Below are 18,859 nucleotides of genomic sequence, written 5' to 3'. Positions count from 1 at the left end.
AGGGGGCTGCAGGAAAGCTGCAGAGGCAGCTGGGTAAAAAGTACTTCGCTTTTTGTTGTTGCCCTTGTTCCTTGATGACCTAGGAGCATATTTTGTGCCTAGCTGGCAATTTTCTTAGAGGTTATTCTGGAGTGTATCACTCAGAGAACGTCCTCTGCTCTACAGGCTTTCCACGGAAGTCTTCGCTTCTCCCTCTTGGACAAAATGTCCTACTCTAGCCTCAGTCTCCTCTATAAACTAAACTTGGAGCATCCCTATTTTTCAGTTTCTTTGCTCGCCTGGTCAGAAGGCTCGCTTTCCCTTTACTACTGTAGAGTCGTCTTCTGCCGTATTGACTCCTCCTCTATTGTGTGTAGAGTAAACAAAATATTAAGATGTTCTCTGTTGATAGGGGCCTGGTTTTGAATTCTTATGGCTTATCAATATGAATTTCAATCGGTGCCCTCTCTTTTGTCCCTAAAGTAATCTGATTTTGAAAAGATATCTAAAGAGAATACATGATTTATTACAGCAATTTTCACTCCTGGATGACTCACCTGTTGTGGGTATCCTGTCCAGCACTCTCTGTGGTCCCAAAACCAAGGCTTCTGGAAAGAAAATGCAACATGAATGGGAAGATCCCAGAGGAATTCTTCTCTTATCAACCACCTAACTCCTGTAGCTTGTTACTACTACAGATTTGTTGTGTTTTATTGGAAACAGAGAAATAGAATATAACCTTTTATTTTGATGTAAAGAATCAAAAAGCATTACAGGTGGGATTTAGATACCACTCCACTGCTAGCTCATCCTGGAATCTGCAGACTCATAGAGTAACTTAAATTTTCCCTTAAAAGTTGCTAAGTTCAATACGTCTTCAGTTGTTACAAAAACAAGCAGGTGCAAGTATAGTCTGTGCCTCCTGTCTTGGGATCTGCAGATTTTCCATTATTTACCACATCAGAAGGTCTCAGTGTAGAATATTTTTGCAAAGCCCACCCAAGGAATTGGATTCAGCAAAAGAGCCAGGGTGACCTCTAAAATACAACGAGAGGATGACAGGTGCCCCTTGTCCCAGCTTAGTGACCACAGGTCTGGATTAGAGCATATGGTACACCTCTTCTGCCTCAGATTCAAACCCATATCATCCAAGCCTCAATCTTCTTCTGTTGAGGCTGTTCCATTTGTATCAAGAGAAATCATTATTTATCAAATCAGAGAAAAGGCAGAGGCATTAACCTCACCCTCTCACATCTTGGGTAACGAAGAGAAAACACGTACATAAAATTACTAAAACGTAGACCATGCTCCAAAAGAAGCCTAAGCATTTTACCTTAAACAAGTATTATATACAACACACAAACAGGCTCTGCAGCTCCTGTCTCAGATAAATGTTTTACCTCCCATGTCACAGAAATGTATTTTTACAACTGCTGACAGCGTCTCACAATCCTAATTGTCTACTGCTTTTGCAGAGGAAGAGCAAAACTCTTGGTTTTGAGTTGGGGTTCTTAAAATAAGCATGGTTCAATATATTTATGTTCTCAAAAGATTGTGTGCTGTGCAGAGGACAAAGACATGATGGGAAAACCTCTGAAAGAAAGTTTGAACGCACGGGTTTGGCAACAAAATCTGCCATTCCTGCAGGCACTCCCTGGGGAGAACAGCAGGTGGCACTGTTTGCATACTCACGTCGTACAGGACAGCAAGTCCAGTGAAGAAAGAAATGACGTAAAATGTAAACCTCCAGCTACAAACAAAGAAGGTATGTTAGTATCCCATCAGCCACAAAGCTCCAGTTCTGTGTATCAATCACTTTTGTTCAAAGAATGACACTACTAAATCAAAGAAAAACATCAATATGCTCAAAGTTTGTCCAGATCATAACAGGAACATTTTTTTTTGCATGCTGGTACATTCAACAGATTCCATGAAGAGCAATTCTTCTGCTTTAGATGATAGAAACTATGAGAATATCGCTGAATAAAATCACCCAGATAATCATCCCAACTCTTCACAGTACCAGTAGAGGCATGTGTAAAAGTGATAAACAGTGCCAACTTCCCTCATAGGCTTTTGGAGATCAGGCATGCTAAATTCATTATCATGTAAAGCAATTGATTACTGTCATGTTTTGTCTCAGTCAGAGCTGCTAATGATTTATCCACATTAAATCCACACAGAAGTACTTATAAAATATGTCTGCTGTGTTTACTGGACAGAGACACACTGTACTGAATATATACACACATTAGGAAAATAGGAATTTTATCCCAACAGAATAAATGAGTTATAATAGATTAAAGACAGGAAATCTTCAAAGAAATAAAACTGCCTACAACAACCCCTAAATTGGGTTAATAAACCCCAAAATCTCCATAACAAATCAGAAGATACAACATTTTTAGAGAGAAACTCAATCTGTTAGTGAAACAAACCCCAGGAGCTTCAAGAAAGACATAATCAGTGAGAGCAGAAGTTTTGTTTGTTTTGTTTTCTCCATTAGGTTTTTTAGGCAGGATTTTTGAATTAGAGGTTGAATATTAAATGGACAACGAGGTGATTAGCTCAGAAGTGATGTCTACCCTATAGATACACACTTCTAGTCAGATGAATGACACTGTAGGTATTTTCTTCCTTCATGTGGCCTTCCTGGATGAACCTACTTCCTTACAAGCATAGCAGAGCAGCCACTCATAAGTAAGGCATTTCAACTGAGATCAGGAGAATCCTCCTTCTCTGTGGAAAGCTGAGACAAAACTAACATTTCTAAGAGGGGCCAATTTCTGAATTTTTACCAAAAGACTCTTGACATTCCTCTGAATGTAATTCTGTACTATGGGTTAATTTCTACTTCCACCAAACCCCAACATTCAGGAACTGCTCTGACTGTTGTGTGGAAACAGTTGCTGGGTGATGGTCTACCATGTGATGGGCTAGAGTATAAGCTCTCAGATCTTAAGGTCTGTAAAGACCTCAGGCTGAGATTTTAAAACACTGCCCCAGCATGAGGACCTAGTGGGGCCCCCACAAGGGATCTGGGAATTACAGACTCAGGTAACTATCTGGGACCTGCTCACAAGGGTATGGACATTAGTGTAGAACATTAGTTTCTTGAAGAGCTTTGCAGACTTTGATTTCTTGGTGTAAAATGACCCCGAAGATGACTCATTTGGCTTCCTGCAAGGAGGTAATCCCAGCCCAGAAAGATTGCCTAGGCACGGGAACAAGGATTGACAGCCACAGAGCTACAAGAGCTGCACAGCTCAGTTGTACAACAGGCTGTCATGTCTCAGGTCACCGTGGCCTCCAAGTGTAGCACTGAACAAATAGGCGTGTGTCCAGATGAAGTCTATCAGGGTTATCGCTCTGCAATATCTGTGGAAAGCTCAGTCAAGATTAACATTTACAGAAGTGGCTGACGTGAGATTTTTTTTTTTCTTTAATCTGCAGAAGTTAAAGTACCCAAAAAGTGAGGAACCTAATGATGATCCACTTTTGCCAGACCTCCTTGTGCCTCCATACAAAGAGGATTTCCACATAGCTGTTTCCAAGTTTTGGTCCCAGGAAAAGATTTCACATAGGCTTTTCTGCCATTATAAAAGGGTTCTGTTCTGTGACTTTCAGGGAAGCTGAAGTCAACTGACAGCAGAATATAGTCTAGACCACTGTCTGTGACTTTCGAAAGCAATACAAAGGAGAACAGTTGCAAAAAATATGTAGCAGAAAGAATCAGCTCACAGAGAAGCAAAGAGAGAAACAGAGAGGCAATGGTAGGCTATTTTGGAGGCATGGAAGCAACAGCAAAGCAGCAGGAAGCAGTAGGAAGCAAAACAATAGGGAGTTTTTCAGATAGGATAGTGTTCTGAAGCAGAGCATCAGTCTTACAAAGTCAGAAACTGGTGCCCTATAAGGATTACGGTGAGATAGGAGTAAAAGGAGTCTCGGGAGTGAAAACAAAGCGGAAAAGCAAGGAATGATTCAGTAATAGAGAAGCAGCAGCAGAGCCAGAGAAGAATCAGGTAGGGCAGGGAAGACTCAGGATGCTCTCCGTGGAGGAGTGCAGGGCAGGCTGGGAGGCAGCAAACTGCCCGCTGAGCTCAGTGCCAGTGAAAGGCCCCTGCAGCTCATGGCTTCTGCTCCTGCTCACCAGGCCTCGCAGAACTTCTTGGATAGGCTCGGTCGGTCGGTGTTCCTCCGGCGCCGGAACCACCTCTCCACCTTTCTCACTGGCAGGTCGCATTGTTTGGCTAAACTGATCAGCTCACTCTGGAAAACAGGTGAGGAAGCAGGGTTCAGATTCAGGTTTGAAAGTCATAACGGACACACGGCCATCTGGTCTGAGCCACCACAGGACCCCACTGGAGATTCCCAGCAAGCCCAAATCTGTTCAAGTTATGGCACCTTTCAGAAAGCTGTCCATTGCTACTATAGAGATTTCAGATAACAGAACACCTTTCATTTCCCCTTGTAAGCAACTGGTTATTAATACTAAATGTTAAATCTTTATGTTTTATTTTTTTTTATGTAATCATCTCTGGTTTCAACTTTCAAACTCTGGTCCGTTCTCACAGGTGTTTCTTGTTCAATCACTTCGCTCAGCCATAAGGGACTGAGTCCCTTAAATCTGTCACTCCAAGAAAGTTTTACTGCAGCTTAAATAATTTTTGAAGTTCTACACTGAATCTTGTCATGCCTTTCAGCATCCTGATGCAATATCAGGGAATAACCTGACCAATGTCATGAGCAGAGGCAACACCATTTTCCTACCAGATATTCTCCTGTTGTGGTAAACCTGTAGGGATAATTTTTCAATAGGTTACTCAGAGAAATACTGCAATTACCTTCCTTCTTGTCCTTAGGCTCTTAAAGAGTTTGGAGTGTGACACGGAAGAAGTCATCATGTTTTATATTCCTTTCTGAAGTGTCATCAAGGATAATCTTATTTTTTAAGTAAAGCAATAGGTTTTCATGGAATGTGTTTACCTTAATGTTATCATGTGACAGTGACTTACATACTTTGAGAGTGCTGTGAAAAAGTGTGCCCAGTAGTCATTTTCAGATATACTCCTTTCTATTTTTACTTAGTGACTTTTGTTCTTGCGGTGGAGTCAAGTGGAGACATTGATTTATATTCTCCAACTGCTCCGTAATGCGGTATTCCTCCCAAGGAGATGGCTGCTGAGAAGAGCAAAATCACATCTTGTAAAAGCTGAATCATAAGCAGGAGTCTGAGCGCTCACAGGAGAGGGGGGAAGCTGAAAGACTGAGATGCAACCAGTGAATTGAGTCAGTAAGACATCAGCCAGCTGCACAATTCTTTCTCCATGTCAGAAAGTCAGAACGATGTCAGAAGTCTCACAGTCAGCATTCACTCTGATATCCTACATTCTCTAGGATAAAAGTGCAGACTTCTCCTTCAGTGCAATGTAAGTGCAGGGACAGCTGTGTGGAAAGCCTGCTTACAAAGGTGGGCCTTGAGTTAGATTGCTGCAATGGGAGTAGTTCTCTTGAGAAACTTGTAGATTTCTCAGACAGGCAAGAGGAAGATCAGGGACCATGGCAAGTGTTCTGAGAACATTCCTTCCGACTGCTAGGGAAAAGGGCTGGCTGCACAACCAAGATGAATGCCTTCGTTTTTATTTCAGCCTCTATTCTTTTATTTTTAAGCAGGTACTGAGTGTCCCAGAGCTCTACATGCCCCACTGCAGTATGATACATGCTGCACCGGCTTCATCAAGGCACTTACTTGTTTATACTAGGACTGGAACCCCTTCTCATGTCTCTGGTAGTGGCTAATAGCTTTTGCTTCAAGGCCAAGAAAGCCTGCAAAAAGGCACTGAAAAGAAATGTGATTTCACTGGGCTTATGTGGCAAGGTTTTGGTAGCTGGGGGGCTGCAGTGGTGGCCTCTGTGAGCAGAGCCCAGCAGCTGCCACAGGTCAGATCAGAGCCAGCTCCTGCCAGCTCCAAAAGGGAACCACTGCTGGCCAGAGCTGAGCCATGAGCAATGCTGGTTGTGCCTCTGGAACAGCACATTGCAGAAAGGGGAAAAAAACAACTCTGCCACAGCAGTTGGGAGAGAGGAGTGAGCGACTGAAACAACCCTGCATACACCAAGGTCAGTGAAGGACGCCAGGAGGTGACCCAGGCACAGAGCAGCAGTTCCCCTGCGGCCTGTGGAGAGGCCCCTTGTGGAGCAGGCCATCCCGCTGCAGCCCATGGGACCCACATGGAGCAGATCTCCACGCTGCAGCCTGTGGAGGAGCCCCCCAGTGGAGCAGGTGGATGTGGCCTGGAGGAGGCTGCGGCCCATGGAGAGCCCCTGCAGGAGCAGGCCCCGGGCCGGAGCTGCAGCCCGCGGAGAGGAGCCCACGCAGGAGGAGGGGGTCTGGGGGAAGCTGCCACCTGTGTGGGACGCATGTTGCAGCAGTTTGCTCCTGAGGGATGGCCCCTGTGGTACGGATCCATGTGGGAGCAGTTCTTGAAGAGCTGCTGCCTGTGGGAAGCCCACACAGGATCAGTTTGATAAGGACGGCATCCCGTGGGAGGGATCCTATGCTGGAGCAGGGGCAGAGAATGGCTGTGAAGGAGCGGCAGAGATGGAAGTGTTACAGACTAACCACCTCCCTATTCCTCTCTCCCCCTGTTTCTCTCCCTCTGTTGAGCCTGTTTTGCCTGAGATGGTGGTTGGTGAGTGATCTCCCTCTCCCTGTCCTTACCTCAGCTCTTGAGCCCTTTTCCATCATAGTTTCTCCCCCTGTTCTTTTGAGGAGGGGGAGTGAGAACTTGGTGGGGTGGAGTTTAGCTAGCCATCAGCGTGGAATCACCACAGTGATTCGCTTACTTACCACAGTGGTTACATCCAGGGTCTCCACTGACAAGGCTAAATCCAAGTACAGCTTGACTATACACTATCCTTCCAATGCTTTTTCCCTCAGCAGCAGCCATTGTAACTGAATTATAATGCCAAGATGTTCAAGATCTCTTTTTCTCTCTCAAGGGAAAACTACCTACCATTTGTGTTTGCAGTTTTCTGATGCTCCTTACTTTGTCTCTAATGACAGACAGGATTTTAGTTGGCTTCCTGAAAGGCCAATCTCAAACTTGTGGATTGCACAGCAACAGAACGACCTGCCTCCCTGAACTAAGAGAATCACGCAATCCACATGGGCTAAGCTGCAAGGACTAGCAACAAGGGAAGTCATTTCAAAGGAGTTGATGTGACAGTGATTTGCTAATATATGAAAAGAAGGCAAACGAGCAAACAGGAGTTGTCATTATTTCCTTTGGGAGAGGAGTTTCCTGTCCAAACAAGTCTGAGATTTAATTTTTTGGAGTGCTATCTGTGGAAAGCTGTTATTCCCACATGTTCAGAAGCGGAGCTGATGGCTGATGGCATTTGCAGGAAGATCCCCGTGCCTGGCCGGTGTCAGGTGGCCAGTGCTACAGAGGTTCCTGCTGCTTTGTTGAGCTTCCGAGTGGCATCACCAAACTTCAAGATTCCAAATGTGATATTATTTAGGTAAAGATACAAGGGCTAAATCTAGAGGAAAGCAAAGAAGAAAGACTCACCTCTTTAGGGATCTTGCAGTGCATACTGTAGAATGTTTCCAGTATGGGGTTAGGCTGAGCTTTTGGTCTCTGCTTGTCCCTCACACCCAGTTTGGCACCAAGGGGCAGGGCTATGGCTCTGCAAGAGAAAAGATAAAGGTTCAGCCCAAAATAGAACAGTGATTTCTGATACTGCAGCACTATAATACATAGTGTAGTACATAACAATTGTGTCTCACAGTTACCGCACAAAATTTTGGGTCTAAGCACAAGTATTGTCTCAAGCAGGTAAAGAAAATAAAGAAACTGAGTAAAAAAAGTTACAGTAGAAACAGTGGGGCTTCTATGCTACAGGCCTGAGCTCAGTGTTGTAATACACAACACAGAATGAGGTTGGAAATGCTACATGCTGCTTTGTCAGCTTTCAAATCAACTGTGCTTGGGCGTCTCAGATTATGGCATGAAGCCCAGGCTTGTAGAGACAGCCGTCATACCTGCTGTTGGTCTTTGGCTTGCTTGTACCTTATGCAGAGTACCGCATTGATGACAAGGCCTAAACACTGTTTAGTTTTGATGTTAAACATAGAGGGCACCCATGTGAACTACAGACTTGGCTCAGGATCAAGAGGATCAATAAATACCCTGATGAAACAGGAGGCCCCTCGGTCTTTACTGGAAGAACTTTCCTCAGTTTCTCCTAAAGCATGCCAGTGGGAACATAGGGACACAACAACTAGAAACACAACCACAAGGCACAGTTGCTTATGCTAGCTGTGCACCTTTAGCCTTTCATGGTGAAACAACGTAAAGAAAAATATCTGCATAAATAGAAAAAAGTTTCAAAGGAGTAGCAAGACTAGGCATAGAATCGCTGTGCTCAACAACTAAACTTCTCCACGACAAACCCTCTTCTCCTCCTTGACCATAGGAAATAGCTCCATAAATGGTGTGAAGTAAGGTACCACATGAACACTGCACAAACAGGAAACTTGGCAAATCAAAGTTGCAAAAAAGGCCCAGTTTAACTGCCTGCTCCTTGCATTTCTGGAGAATTAGCTGTTTCTTATAAGTCACTACCTTTTACACACTGCCACTGGCATGCAATTAATCTCATTAGCCAAAAAGAGCGGAGTGTTTGCCTAGAACGTTTCAGCACTGTTCACAGATTTCTTTTTTTTTTTTTTTTCCATGAGAGCAAAAAAGTTGTGGAAGCTACTTCACTAGGTAGGTGTTTAAAGATGTTTTACTTAAAAATAGTATGTGATATGTTTATAACCGTGATTATGTGGTATGGTTGCCTGTGGTCTCTTCTAGCCATATTGCCACTCCATACGTCCATGTGCTTAGGGACTATTCTAGATCAAGTATCCTACCAGAGGTTTCTTTTGACTTTTGTCTTCATTTAATAAACGACTTTTTCTGAATTTTCTGAAGAGATTACCTACCTAAGGAATTTTGCAACTTCTATTATATTAAGGCATAAAACACAGAATGGTTGTACATTTAGCTCCCTCATGTAACAGCTGATTTCAACCATCCTTTTCCATGGTCAGCTCCATATCCCAGTTGTTCTTTTCCATCCTCTCTGGGAAATTCCTTTGGCATCACTGCCTGAAGGACCATTTAAGATGTACCAAGACCACTGAAAAAGATGTATTTCTACCATAAGAGGGGGGGCAGTGGTTAAGCCTGATTGCTAGCTACTTTCTAACTACTACAAGACAGACAGCTATCACAAAAGCTCTGTGTAAACTCTCATTAGTTTCAGTGAAGCTCAGCAGCATCCTGGCATTGCTGCAACAGTTAACAGTGATATTAGACCAGCCAGTCCTGTGCTAAGAACAATGACAAAGTGTTTGTAAGATATCCATAACTATAAAGAAATGGAGAAAACATTTGCCTTAAGGTCTGCACTAGGTCTTGGTTCTTAAGTGGTTCCTTGAAGTGGGCCTGATCTTTCTTTTTTAAAGGTAAGTCATTTGATACAAGCTCCTCTGAAGATGAAGATGTAATCAATTTTTGCTGTTTAAGAAGAACCTTACAGCAACTTCTTATCAGTCCACATCGGAAACTGGTCTAAAATTTTCCAAACACCTTAAAGGGAATGTTCCTGCCAGGTGTCAGGGCAGCTTGCCAACAAGTTTGGTTCTTTTTTAAAAAAAAACTATTTAAACTATCCTGCACGACTCCTTAATTTAGTTTAATCCTTTTCTCTTTCTTTCCTGTTGGTTTGTTATGGTCATGGTATAAAATCTCACTGTAACAGAAACAAGCCAGTTGCAGCTGATGAGGACAGAGTGTGATTAACCAGAGCTACAATTACTTTGTTATTGAGGTTTTGAGTTTAACCATGAATTATAGGACCAATCCTACTTTTATGAACATCATTGGGAAATCAAACCCTGAAATTCCTCCTAAGGGAAGTTTGTACATGTTGGATGTATGCTCTGACTCACTTTTCAGTTGAATCTTGTTCCAAACTCAAAGAGGATGATGTTTGTACTGATTTCAACATCACAGATTCATCATCTCAGTTGCAGAGATGGTCTCATCATGGAAGCTTATCAGCTCTCTGGAATATGGAAGCAGAAAGCCTGAGGACTAAATTGTACAGCTTTCCAAAGCTAGGTAAGGCAAGACACAGTCTGTGAGATGTCTTTTACCTCAAACCTATTTCTTCTTCAGAAACGTTCAGGTGAAGATAGCCTCTCTAACTTCAAGGTTTACAAGGGAAATTCCACAGTAAGGCACTCAATTCAGTAATCACCAACGACCAAGCTATTTTGTGCAAAACCTGCTGAAGCTGAAATCAAATGGATTAATCACGGAGGGGCATAAGTCCACACTCCCTCACCTTGCAAGACTGGGCTATGCCCCTTTGCAGAGGCTTTCAAAGCTAGTATGAGACACAAGAAATAATTTAGCATTTGTGAGTTTATTTTCCACAAAGGTAATTGAATTTATAAGGGTGTCACTCTGCAAATATCTTCTAGTACCAAGAAAAGGAGAACCAGTGACTGCAGAAACCAAAACTTCTACTCTTTGAACTGCACCATCTCTTGAAGACCCTACTTTCCATTGGCAAAGTGTTATCTCTGTGCTCCTGCAATATTGTCGACTTTTTCGTGGTTACAAGAGGATGCTGTCAAGAACCTGTCAAAGCTATGTTACACGAAACAGTCAGCACCAAATACATGCCTAAAGCACCTAAGAGGAAGTTGTTTTCAGATGCTTCTTGATTACTGATCAATAACAAAAATCTCTGTGGAAAATGAATTGCAGAAAAATACATTTCAAAATAAAACACTTGGGTCTTCTCTTCCACCTTTCTTCTGGTTCTGCAGTTTCAGCAGTTCAACAGTATTCCTTTCTTTTAATGCACAAAACATAGCTCATATACTATCGCAACCCTCCTAAAAAAAAAGACCTACTCATTCTGACTAAACCAGGAGTATGTTTAAAATAACTTAAAATAGTCCTTTATGATTTTTTTTGTGTTAATAATCCTGATTTACAGCCCTGCTCCCATGAGAGGTAGTAGCCACGGAGAAATGCACCAGTTTACAACAGGCACTTTCTTTTGTACGTAAATAGAAATTACCAATCATTTACTTACTTGGGAGAATTAATATTCAATGGGCTACAGTCTTCTGCCTTTCTTTGGCAATATGCTCTGCTACATCTGAATGAACAGGGTCCTCGAGATTTCTTGGGCACTGGAGAATTCTGTTCTGGTATTTTGGAACATTTGCCCTAAGTTTTTCAGGTTTATACCATCCCACTTGGAGAAAAATACTTAAATATTAATTGAGCCAGAGAGGTAAAAAATTCCAGGTAACTTCCATCTACTTTACTAAACAAATACACCATAATTTAATTAAAATAGTTAATTTGTAAAAGTCTTACAATAACAGCTAATTAATACAAAAATATATACAGATAGGAATCAAAGTTATACTGTTATTTTTGTGTATCTGTTAATAACATATTTCATTTGTGAGTAAGACTGTTTATGATCTCTTCATTTATTCCCTAGCATTTGATCCTCTGTAAATTAATGTGTTGGTCCTAAGCGTTCTTGACAAGATTTAGGCCAACAAAACTTGGCCTAAATTACTAAGGAGCTTGAGAAGCTTGTTCTTAACTTCCACTATTGCACAACAGGGTAGAGGCAATTGTTTTTTAAATTTTTTTTATTTTGCTCTATCATGTGCATCAGCAGGGAAGCTCCCTTTTTCAAATGCAAACTGGATGCCAAATCCTCCTCTTCCCACCCTGAGGCTTTGTTGAAAAGCAGGAATCTCACAAGGAAAGACTCAGGAAGTGAACTATTTCAGCTCTCTCTGCAGCAAGATGGTTAAAGCTAATGTCAAATCACCAACACAGAGAAGTTCACTGTGCCTTTTAAGCAGCTCAGCTTATGTTCTAAGAGGCTGCAATTAATATGTTGTCCCATGAGGTTACCAAGGAAAGAAGCACAGAAAATGGGCAGATTTATGGATTTTGCCACCAGAAGGAACCAATAGGATAACTGAAGCAAGAAGATTAGTCCGTGCCATTAACAATCTGGCCTTAAATTGTCTCAGTGCAGCTTGATTCCTACATAAACCAGGTCCCAGGCTGAGACAACACTTCTTGCATTATACCTGTAATTTCTGAGATAAAGTGAATCTTTCAGGATACCCAAGCTAGAGACTTCCTTGAGGCTTCGTGCATGCCTCCTTCCTGGTTGAACTTCAGCTTCCCTTTCCATTTGCCGGGCTTGTCTGCATTTCACTGCAACTATCAGCTGCAAATCTCCTAAGACTTCATTTTGAGCCCAGCCAGGGGAGATGTCTAGTAACAAACTCAGCTGCAGCTCACTGCAGTTCAGCAGCTGCTGCCCAAACAGGCATGGAAATTCTAGGGCAAATGTTAGAGTGGGAGGGAACAAACTTCTCTCTGAACAAAAAGCAAAATCTCACGTGGCTTGTTCTAACAGCTCTTACTGAAGAAGCTCAGGACACAGTGTTTTGTTTCCCCTGCTCTGCCCACAGTAACCTGATACGTTATCTGTAGGCTATTGTCTGTGGGTAGTACATATTCCGATTGTTTGTCTCCGTGTATAAAAATATCTCAGTGTCAATGCAGGAATCACAGACACTACAGGTCAGAGAACATAAGCCAGCCTGCTATTAAAAGAGCCTCTTTATTGAATCATTTTTGAAGGGGCAAGCTCAGAGCAACAGCTTAACTGCAAAAGCAATTCGTTGTAGTCACTACATACCCTGCATCAGAAGGGCCCAAAGGCTCTTCACTCCTGTAAAGCAATATACTAACACACTTACAGATTTTCTAGGAATAAACTTGCCTAACAATCTGGTAGAGCAAGAAACAGAGCAAGTTATTACCATACAAAATATAAAAGGAACAACACAACTGTCTTGGTTGAACAGTTCAGCAGAACCCTGGAGATAGAGATGAAGCCATGGACTCACGCAGATGAGGAACTACCAAGAAATTTGTAAGGTCCTCTTGAGGCAGGGCCTGATCCTTGAGGGCAATGACACTCACCAGCCCTTAAACCTCACAGCATGCATGAGAATTGCCTCATGCTGGATACAGATGCCATTGGAACAAGTCCTTGAGAATGACCACAGGCAAAGGGAAAAACCAGGAGCTATCCTCACAGCCCTACATGGAGAGCAGGCACAGGAGCAACTGCTCTCACGGTTCAGGGCATGCAAAAGGGTGATGTGATCTCTATGGGTGGTCTTCTGGAGTTAGAAACAAAACAAAGCAAAACAATGGCCAGGTTACAAGGAAAACTCTCTGGTGTTCCTTAGGGGGTTCAGTGAAACAAGGTCACACCAGGTGACCGCAGGGAGCACCACGTTTTAGGCACCCCTGATGTCCACCCTATGGCTAAAAACAGTACCACAAGGATATGTGCTGTCATCGCTCCGTTGTAGCTGCTCAGCAGAGTCCCTAGGCTAGCCAGTAGTCACCTACCACTTCAAAAGCCGAGGAGGAGAAAGCCATGCAAGCTAATTTCATAAAGGAGCGTTGAAAATAGCCTAGGCTAGACAGGATTGGCATTAGTTTCCAGGGATGTCCTTCTAACCAGGCCAGAGTGTACAAGTGTCGATTCAGATGTGGAGCACTCACGGCAGAGCACTGCTATCTCCCACATACTTTCTAAAAGCAAGAAGTACCTAAGGCCTTTGTGCTCGTTTGTCTCAATTCTGGTAAAATGCAAGGAAGTTTTGGTCAGATTTGTGTATTTACCTTTGGAAATCAAACAGACTCAAATCACTGGACCACAGGAATTATATATGCAGTCCTAATTCTATAGCTTTCAGAGTACCTTTCCCTGCACTTCTTCACTATATAGGACTGGAACCAAACCATAAAGTTATTGCTGTGGGGGCTCCCCTCCCTCATATCTGTTGAATTATACAAGCTGCAGCTACAGCTAGGATGAGACAGGCAGCAGCTGAATGAGCTACTGTGTCTTGGAGAGTGAATGTGCCTTTAAACAAGGCATCAAACAGTACTTTGTTGCACCATTTATCTTGAATTCTGCACAATCTGGATAAATTATTATTAGTTTCCTAGCATCGCTGTAACTTTTTGCTACAAGGAGACCAAAATTCATCAGTGCTTTTGAATCTGTGTCACAGGATCTGTGAAAGGGAAGACAGAAGCTGCCTTTCATCTTGAAGAGAGATTATTCTTTTTACTGGTTTTCTCTCTCACTTGTCCCATTCATGCTGCCAAGCACTGGTAACAGCAGTGGTGACAGACATCTATTGTCCCCAGCAGCAGCCAAGAAGTTCTGAAAAACAAGTCTACATCAGCTGAATTCTCCACCAGATGAAGAATGAGCAGGACGCAAACAAATTCACCACTTGAGGAGCTAGACTGGTACTCTACAAGCCAGTTTCACCCAGCAGCAACGTGGACCAGGGTCATCTATATTCCCAAGTGCCCATGGGCTAATTCTGAGCGCTAGTGGAAATCTGAAGCTCTGTACCTTTACACTCTGATATAAAGCTTACATTGTACTCATCTCGATTGTACCTGAGTGCGTGTTAGTAGACATTTAAATAAATTGCATCATTATTTTTTTTAAAAGATTGGAGTAGTTGTTTTCCATAAGGTTTTATTCCAGATAATAAGAATTACTTTGTTGTAGCAATAAAGTCAGTTGCATGGTTTGCCTTTGAAGGCAAATGGATTGGGAAATTTTGAGTGGACGTTGGTGCAGAAATTCACACTACAATCTGCAAGCATAAGCTATCTCCATAAAATACTTCTGTCCTTACTGTAAATGCATTTATAGTGAGGTTGTCAAAGCTGAAGAAGTTGGATGTCTTACGGAGCCAAAACTGACCAGAAGTAAATCAGAAAGCTACCTCAGAAGGTAACCTTTCATTGAAAACCAAAAGTTTCCAACCTTTATGGCTGAAGAAAATTGCTTGAAAAGATGGCTCAACAGGACACTGGAAGTTCAGAAACCAGAACTTCACTTCCCCAAACCCCTACACTGGGGCTCACTGCTGATCGTGGGGGAGTAGCAAATCTGACCTAATTACTGATCTGGACTTCTTCATTATGCTGCACTCCCTGGTGTCCAGGGCAGATGGAGCATGAGCTTATGGGAAGATTTGAAAGGAAACCTCTATAGCAGTGTGGCTTCAGCCAGGGAAACCACTGCAGCCAACAAAGATGAAGATGTCATTTCTGATTGACTGCAAACCAGTTTTCTGAAATCCACTAGGTAGGATTTAATTGGCAGTTCACCATCTGGCAAGATGGATGAAAACTAAACCACAAGACTGTGAACTGGCAGATCTTTGTTACAGTCTTTTGTGCTTTAAACATCATTTACCTTTTCATTAACCTCACATGTCAGCTTACACAACATTAGATTCATCCTGTGTCAACCTGTGGTTAACATATACAAAGGAACAAAAATATTTTGTTTGAATTGAGGGAAATGATAAGAGAATGTAGATATTAGAATAGGGTCTCAGAGCAGCAGCCTGAAGGAAATCTGAAGATGACCTGAGTTAAGTGCTGCACATCTCTAAATACTATCACATTCATAAACTTTTTTTTTTTTTAATTAAAAAATATCTCAATTCTTCATATCTACTGCCTTCAGAGATGCTGGAATGCCAGAATCCCATGTTCTAACTAATCTGAGCGATAATACATATCACTTAACACTTTACTCTGGATCCTGAAGGTAAAGAAGCAGGAAGATCACTTGTGAGAATTTCTCTAGCTGGTTAAGCAGAATCAATCTATGAGAGCGTCTCCCAACCTCCAGTGATGAAATGGACTCGGCAAAGGAACGCTTGGCGTTCAGAAGGACACAATTTACTCTGCTGGTACTGTTTCCACGACAAAGTTGGGGCAGAAGCACAGAGGCAGCCTAACAGAGGATAATCAAGGCACAGAGAGCTCCATAACTGAAGCTGCCTTTTTTTCATTTTTGCAACTTCAAATAATTTAATTAAAACTGAATTATCTCTGGCTCCTATTCAATGGCTTACAGTACACCACTTCCATCCTTGAATGGATAGAAGAGAGAAAGGTGTTATAACCTGGACTACAGCAACCTTGAATTTGCTGATCTTAATACAGGGCTGAGGAGAATCAGTAGGCACAGTACAAAATGAGTGAAGGCACCAGACAGTATCACGTACACCTTTGACGATAATGCAAGGCTCTATGTGAAGTTAGCGGGGACAGGCTGTGGATGCAACAAGCTAACTTTCAGCTGCTGATTTTTAGCAGGTTTGACTCTCCCTCACTGCATTAAGAACAGCAAAAAGTTAACACTGCCACCCATTTCCCCTCTCACTTATTTCAGAACTGAATGCAAAAAAAATAAAATCAATCTCTCCATGACTGAAGATATTTCTTCACAGCCCATGCAGCTCAGAGGAAGCAGAATACACAAGTGCATCTGAAGGTTTGACAGAATCACTTGACAAATCCAAGAGAGTCTTTTCTGAAGTGCTCTTCTACATGCTACCAAACGTTTGAAGGACCAGTTACTAGGGGAACAGCCCAGAAGTTCTCCGTTTTGGCTCTTGTCATTGCATCTCCTTCCAAAGCAACAGTGTTTGGCAACATGTTCATTCTCCTCCCCAAAACATCCTTACCTACAATGCTCACTTCCCACTAGCAAAGTTGTTCTGCAAACAGACAGTGAAATCTATTATAAGCACCTTTAAAAACATCAATGTTGTTTATAGAGCTGTATTTAAATGAGTACTGAATTATTACCAATGCTATATAGTCCAGGATTAAACTGATATAAGAGTATCACAGTATGTATATATATATATGCAAACACACATATATATACGTATATACAGTACAGATAATTTATTTAAGCTGATTGTAGCTAACCTGGACTAGAATCTATGGTTCTATTTACTAAAGATTTTAAAAGTATAAAAACAAATAATTATCTGAGTCTTCTATTTTGTGTTGGTGACAACTAAAGATTGACGAGTTTCCTCAGGTTTTTCTTCAGACAGATGCTTTGATTTTATTTTGACATGTATTTTGTAATGACTGTTATTTGTGTAACACCTGAAAGCAAGCCAAGTCCTTCAGAAACACATATGAATCATGGATGGGTTCAGAGACTGCAGTCCAAGTAGAAATGCAGAAATGAATGGACAGAAAAAAGCAATTTAGATTGAGGACTTCTAACACCAATGACACCTACTGTGGGTTTGAACAGAACTCCATACAATTCAGAGCCTGTTTTAGACCCTAGCTTCCTTCACAAAAGTGTTTCACAGGCTAGAGTTTCAGGCTCTGTACTTGTGCCTGAAAATTGGTGTTTCAGCTATTTCAGCTCAAAGAATCTAGAACCACTTCGGGGTATGTAAGGTTTGAGATCTCTTTTATCATTTTCTCCTATTAAAAACCTTTTCTACATTTACTGGAACAGTTCTTTCCTCATACAAGATGTAATTAAAATGCCATCATCCCCCCCAAAGGAAGCATATCAAGACGATTCTTATGGAAACTTTACTTTCATAAGCTGCAAATTCATTAGCTATTTCCCAGACAGTTAAGAAATGAGTGACTGAGACAGCTCTAGAGTGTACCCATGAGGAGGTAATGACCCCCTGAAACACAGACTGTGCATCTAAGACCCTGGTCTTAATGCAACTTCAGGAAAATCACAAGTGATGTCAGGACGCCACAGTCTAAGTATGGGATACCGACTCAAAACTGGACTCAGTACAGAGATATACTCTAAACAGTGCCAAGCTGAGGGGGAAAAAACCTCAAAAATTGCTGTCCAAACTCCTTCTAATACGGCCCAAGATGCAGTTTGCCTTATTTGCAACAAGAGTGTCTCCAGGCGGACACTGAACCTGGTATCTTGAAAACCCTCCTCTGCACACAGTCTTCTCACAAATAAAATCGTCCTGTACTGCAATTTGGAAACTACTGGGATTCAAATTTACTGACAATGACTTTCAGCTCCCAAAAATCACAGGTCAAGTCCAAAATCAGGACTATTAAAATGTACGTACATTTTGTTTATCAACTTTCTCCTTTATTAGCCAGAGAGCACTTCAGTTTCCTTATTTTCTTAACAACATGGACAAGAAACACTACAATAAAAGCTGTGATTTCTTCATAACCGCAAAACTCCAAGAAATTGACTTTGATGGAAAAAAGTCCATCATTTGAAAGAAGTCCCATTTTGGGGGTTGGACCTGATGATCTCATCTCATCATGAGCACATCTCTCGAGGTCCCTTCCAACCCCTACAATTCTGTAATTCTGTGAAGTCTCAAACACTATAGAACTTGTCTCTTGTCTCTAAACTGGAGACATTGACTTGATGGATGGACCACTCACAGGGTAAGGAATTGGCTGGATGGTCACACCCAAAGAGTTGCAGTCAACAGCTCAACGCCCAAAAGGAGATCAATGATGAGTGGTGTTCCTCAGGGGTCGGTATTGGGACTGGTGCTGTTTAACATCTTTGTTGGGGATATGGACAGTGGGATGAAGTGCACCCTCAGCAAGTTTGCCATGACACCAAGCTGCGTGGTGTGGTTGACACACTGGAGGGAAGGGATGCCATCCAGGGGGACCTGGACAGCCTTGAGAGGTGGGCCTCTGAGAGCCTCATAAGGTTCAACAAGGCCAAATGCAAGGTCCTGCATCTGGGTCGGGACAATCCCAAGCACAAGTATAGGTATGCAAGTGTTTAAACTCAGGCACCAGATACAGGTGCAGGACATTCCTCATACTCATAAGCACAATCTGGAACTATCAGAGGAAGGGGTTCTCAA

At 42.2% G+C, this 18,859-nt stretch overlaps 1 protein-coding gene across 6 annotated transcripts in view; it reads right to left on the bottom strand.

The window, feature by feature from the left end:
* Positions 1-18,859, bottom strand: part of CERS4 (ceramide synthase 4) — a 54,660-nt gene that overhangs the window by 10,489 nt on the left and 25,312 nt on the right. For 5 of the 6 annotated variants that reach the window (XM_080566250.1, XM_080566253.1, XM_080566252.1 and 2 more), the window contains 4 exons: positions 7,554-7,671; positions 4,130-4,248; positions 1,672-1,729; positions 537-587 (listed from right to left, as the gene is read on the bottom strand). In XM_080566250.1, coding sequence (XP_080422376.1) covers positions 537-587; positions 1,672-1,729; positions 4,130-4,248; positions 7,554-7,671 — 346 coding nt within the window. Of the gene's footprint in view, positions 1-536; positions 588-1,671; positions 1,730-4,129; positions 4,249-7,553; positions 7,672-9,988; positions 10,100-18,859 lie in introns of those variants that run through there. The other variant, XM_080566255.1, reaches the window with a different exon arrangement.

The sequence above is a fragment of the Anser brachyrhynchus genome (assembly GCF_964034855.1).
Source record: "Anser brachyrhynchus genome assembly, chromosome: 23".
Taxonomy (NCBI): Eukaryota; Metazoa; Chordata; class Aves; order Anseriformes; family Anatidae; genus Anser; species Anser brachyrhynchus.
This window is presented reverse-complemented; position numbering and strand designations above follow the sequence as displayed.